Here is a 5,000-nt window from a genome sequence, read left to right as displayed (position 1 = left end):
TTCTCCTGAGTCTCGGTTCCTCTCTGTGGTTCTCCTGAGACTCTGCTCCTCTCTGTGGTTCTCCTGAGTCTCGGTTATTCTCTGTGGTTCTCCTGAGACTCTGCTCCTCTCTGTAGTTCTCCTGAGTCTCGGTTCCTCTCTGTGGTTCTCCTGAGACTCTGCTCCTCTCTGGGGTTCTTCTGAGTCTTGGTTCTTCTCTGTGGTTCTCCTGAGACTCTGCTCCTCTCTGTGGTTCTCCTGAGACTCTGCTCCTCTCTGTGGTTCTCCTGAGACTCTGCTCCTCTCTGTGGTTCTCCTGAGTCTCGGTTCTTCTCTGTGGTTCTCCTGAGTCTTGGTTCTTCTCTGTGGTTCTGTGTGGTTTCAGTTTTAAAGATGAATATGGATTGTATTGATATATTTCAGTGAAGGTGAAATTGAGAGACACTGTGTAATCGAGCTGTTTTTTTAACGTTAAGAAACTGAACAGAAAATATTTGTGTTTGATCCGGCCCCGAGTTAAAGATTTACAAATCTGTCCCTGTTTTACTGACAACAGCAGCACTGTCCAAACACCTGCCGCTCTCTGTGTCCAGTGTCTGTCACAACAGCGCCCCCTATATTTGTGTGTGTGACTGTGTTAATGTGACATGCTCTCTCTCTCTCTCTCTCTCTCTCTCTCTCTCTCTCTCTTTGTATTAATATGCTATAATATGTGTTAATGTGCTATGCTGTGTGTATTAATGTGCTGTGTGTGTGTGTGTGTGTGTGTGTGTGTGTGTGTGTGTGTGTGTGTGTACAGAGCATTGATTAATTGCTAATCTTTTTATTCATGAGCAGAGCAGTGTTTACAGTTCCTTTTCTCGGAGCCTGGGCCTCATCGACACGTTTAACACGTTTTTACACGTAAACAATAATCCATCAGTGATTACATCAGCGAACGTTTTGATCGATTACATCAAAGGCCAGAAATGAACAAATGAAACGCTGCGTAGCCTCAGTAACAGTGCCATGTCTCTAAGAAAAATACAGCCTCAGAACATGTTTCTCCTGAACTGAAGAGCGTTTATCGGGAGTGTGTTCCTCTTCACTGCAGTTTCAGCTCTGTTCTCCTGGGACGACTTTAGAGTAGAGCTTCCAACACGGCCTTGGCTTCTGTTGCTTGATTAGTGCTGGAACTACTGGGTGTTCGTGGAGTTTGTGCCCCTCTGGCTGACACTTAACACTGGACGGCTCATGTGCAGCTGCTCCAGAGCGTCTCATTTCTTCTCATGCTTTTCTAGAAATTAGCTGAACTCCCTCATGATTGGAGAAATGGGTCATTTTTTTGGACAGCAACAAGATACATTTTAATATGTGTTTAGTTTCCAAAGCACTCCCTCTGTGATTTGTCACTGTTTGTTGTTTATTGTTTGTTGTTTATTGTTTGTTTTCCAGCCCGTGGACTTTGAAACCAAGCGCTCCTACACCCTGAAGGTAGAAGCCACTAATTCCCACCTGGACCCAAGGTTCATCAGCTGGGGGCCGTTTAAAGACACCACCATCGTGAAGATCGCTGTGGAGGACGCAGACGAGCCTCCCAGCTTCATGTCCCCGAGCTACACCTTTGAGGTGGAGGAGAACGCCCCCGGGGGGACGCTAGTGGGACGAGTCCACGCCAGAGACACAGACATCGCTAATAACCCCATCAGGTAACTGGGCTATTGGGCTAAGCTTATAATCACGGAGACAGACAAGAGACAGTGAAACATATCACAAATAAAACACTGTAGGGCTTTTCCATCAAATGAAATCTGGTTCTTGAGCAGGTTCCTTTCAGAATACTTGGAATGTTGGTTCTCTCCAGTGGCACTGAAGTCAGCCCCAGAAACACACACAGACGGAGTATTTTCCTTCTATTTATTTCTAGAACACTCTGTAAATGACCCGTCAGGCTCTGAGCTCTTTCTGGAGCTTCTTTATCTCGACTCACCCAAGGACACCAGCATGGTTCCTGCTAAAGAACTCACTGTTCTTTGCTTCCAGAAACTTCAAGAACCAGTTTATGTTGGTGGAAATGTGCAATTCCAAATTAGGTCTATGAATGGGAACGGAACCAGTCCTTTGTTGGTGGAACAGGGCTAAAAGGGTCAGTGGTAATGATGCTAGGCACAAGTAACCCTTCAGAAAGACCTTCTCCAACACAGAGCTTTAAGGAGCAAAGCTAATGAGTCTCTGAGCAGCTAGAGCTGAGAAAGATTGTCACGCTGCGGAGCCAAGAGGGAGCCCCTTCCCTGGGAGAGATGGTTCAGTCCAGTTTCCCAGGAGGGAGAAACCATGGCTGCTTCTCAGGTGGAGAGGGGGCACGTGTTCTGTGGAAGGAAGATGTGTTTTTGAGATTTTTTTTTTTAGTTTTTTCAGAAGGTTCTCATTAGCGAGGAACCAATGCATCCTCAAAACCAGAGGAGGATCAAAAACAACATCCAGGAGCTTCCTCGAAAATCAGAGTGGTAGATGAGGTCTAGTGAGGAAATGAAAACACACAGACACACACACACACACACACACAACAGACACATAGCTTTTTAAATCTCATTTTCACAGGTGTCTAAAACGTGTGCGCAGTGCTGTATATAGTGCCTTTCTAGTGCCCAAGGTCACTTTATGATACAGAGAGAACAAAGGACAACACAACAGCACCGTCAGCAGTGATCAGAGAAGTCAAAGGAAAGAGTGCAGACGCTCAGGGCCAGAGCGGTCTCCACAATTAAAGTCACTGTAAATACCAGCAGTATTAGCATCACTAGCTGGAAACAGGGTCCTTCAGGTCAACGGTCCCAGCCGACAGAGCGGTGAAAGCAGGCCGGCAGCCTCTGAAACGGCCTCTAAAGGCCTGCAGGCTCTGCTGTTAACATCCTCGTAAACTGGGGCAAACGCAGCACAAGGGCAGTGTGGGTATTTAGGTTTTGTCCTGTGTGTAATCATTAAACAAACTGTAACCGGGGACTGTAACCAGAGGGTGGTCGGCTCGATCCTCAGAGACGGCAGGTCATGACTGAAGTGCCCTTGAGCAAGGCACCGACTCCACCGCTCCAGGCACTGCTCACTGCCCCCTAGTGTTCAATAGTGTGTGTGTAAATGTGTTTCACTGCACGGATTGGGTTAAAAGTGGAGAACAGATTCCTCGTTGTGAAGCTCAGTGGCCAATAAAGTGATTCTAATTCTGATTCTAAGATTCTATCAACAGACATTTTGTGACCTGTGATCAATAACTTGAGCTATTTAACCCTTGCAACTGTAATCTAGCGCATGAGGCCTGGACTCTCCTCAGAATACAATGCATGGGTTAATACCGTGTGGTCTACTGACGTCCGACAATTTGGGGGAAAGTGAGGCAGTGAAGGATACGTCTGCACTGTTCTCAGAAACAGAGGAACTTCAGCAGGCAGCGTTTTAGACCAACACTCGATTCATACAGAGTTTCACCTCAGTAAACTGCGTTATGGACTTTTCAGACACTGCCGAAGGCTCAGTGACACACACAACGTCACATGGTCTTTGAATTCTCTCTGTGTAACTCTGTGTTCCCTGGAATTAAATATGGTTCTTCAGTCTACTCGGGATTATTCTAATATTTTAAGGTATTTATAGATATATTTTATTTGTTTGTATTGATATTTCTGCAGTGTATTTGTCACATTCCGCTTTTTAAAACACTATATTTTGACAAACATTGACATTAATATATATATTTTAAAAGCTGTTATACTGACACCTAATGGCCTGGATGTGTCAGACGTCCCACATGTGGGGGCCCGCTCTGTGAAGCATAAACGTTCTCATTCCTGAACTGCAAAATAAAAACGTTCCACAGATTGTAAACAAAAATGCGACTGTAATAAATATAGTTAGTTTTTTATGTGTTGGAAATGACAGACCGCTCTTTTACGTCACGCTCATTCCTCTCTTTTTCTCTCTTCTTTCTTGGGCAGATATTTAATCCCTCGCTACACGGATCTGGAGGAGTTTTTCAGCATCGGCCCCGAGGACGGCACCATAAAGACCACGAGACCTCTGGACCGAGAAACTCAAGCCTGGCACAACATCTCCGTCAGCGCCACAGAGATCGGTGGGGCTCTTTTCTTCCCTCTTAATGACAGAGTAGCTCTGAGTTCCTTTCATTCTTTCCCTCCTCAAACTGCCCAGTCCCTCGCTCCACCCGTTCTCTCGTGGTCGAGGCGTCTCTGGGCCTGGGCTTGATTTGAGGGTGAATGACCACAGATTGCTTCTTTCAAAACCGTCAAATCATTCCCTTTCGTTCTGGGGCTGGGAGCGACTCAGAAAAACACCTCAAAAGAAGCCTGTATTTATTTTCGCGGGCGTCTAATTCTCTGCCGGCAGCGGCTGGGGCGCATTAGTGCACGGGTTTCTCGTTTTCCTGATGCTTCTATGTTTCCGTCACAGATTTTCCATCTTATCAGCGATTCGTCTGTAATTTTCTGATGAGGATGTCGCATCTCAAATGCATTTCTTTGAGATTTCTTAAGCTTCCTTCTGAATGGAAGAAATCTGTTCCTCAAATCCCAGAGAAAAGGGAAATCTGAAGTAGATCTCATTTATGTCTCTGTAGTTTCTCAGAGACAATGAGATCTGATGGAAAGACAAAATGAGACTCCAGCATAAGTCTTCTGCTGCTCAAATGTGTCTCCTGTGATAAAGACCTCAGTGAACTCACGTCTCCTCTGGAGTCTTATTGGAGATCTCAGTAAACAAAGTGGCAAACTGTGCTCAGATTTGCCAGAGGAACTAAACCCCTTTATCTCTTCTCTTCCCTTCTCTCCCTTCTCTCTCTCTCTCTCTCTCTCATGTCTGATATTTTTGTCTCGTTTTTTTCTCCTAAGGGTTTTTAGCACAATCACATTTATGTCTCCTGAGCAATTACTGAGCAACCTATGAGCAATTAAAAGTCCTCTGGGTTTTCAGGTGGTAAGGCCTTTATATACTACACATAGTGAAGCATTGTGGTGAGGATTTGGTGGTACACA

At 45.4% G+C, this 5,000-nt stretch overlaps 1 protein-coding gene across 1 annotated transcript in view; it reads left to right on the top strand.

The window, feature by feature from the left end:
* The first annotated feature begins 1,424 nt into the window (after positions 1-1,424).
* The window catches only part of LOC136678594 (cadherin-11-like), an 18,761-nt gene continuing 15,185 nt past the window's right edge, over positions 1,425-5,000 (top strand). The window contains exons 1-2 of the mRNA XM_066656638.1: positions 1,425-1,667; positions 3,948-4,084. Of these exons, the coding sequence (XP_066512735.1) occupies positions 1,564-1,667; positions 3,948-4,084 (241 nt within the window). The 5' untranslated portion in view covers positions 1,425-1,563. The remainder of the gene's footprint in view (positions 1,668-3,947; positions 4,085-5,000) is intronic.

The sequence above is a fragment of the Hoplias malabaricus genome, chromosome Y (genome assembly GCF_029633855.1).
Source record: "Hoplias malabaricus isolate fHopMal1 chromosome Y, fHopMal1.hap1, whole genome shotgun sequence".
NCBI classification, from domain to species: domain Eukaryota; kingdom Metazoa; phylum Chordata; class Actinopteri; order Characiformes; family Erythrinidae; genus Hoplias; species Hoplias malabaricus.
The sequence above is the reverse complement of the archived record's forward strand: the minus strand, read 5'-3'. Positions and strand labels throughout refer to the sequence as shown.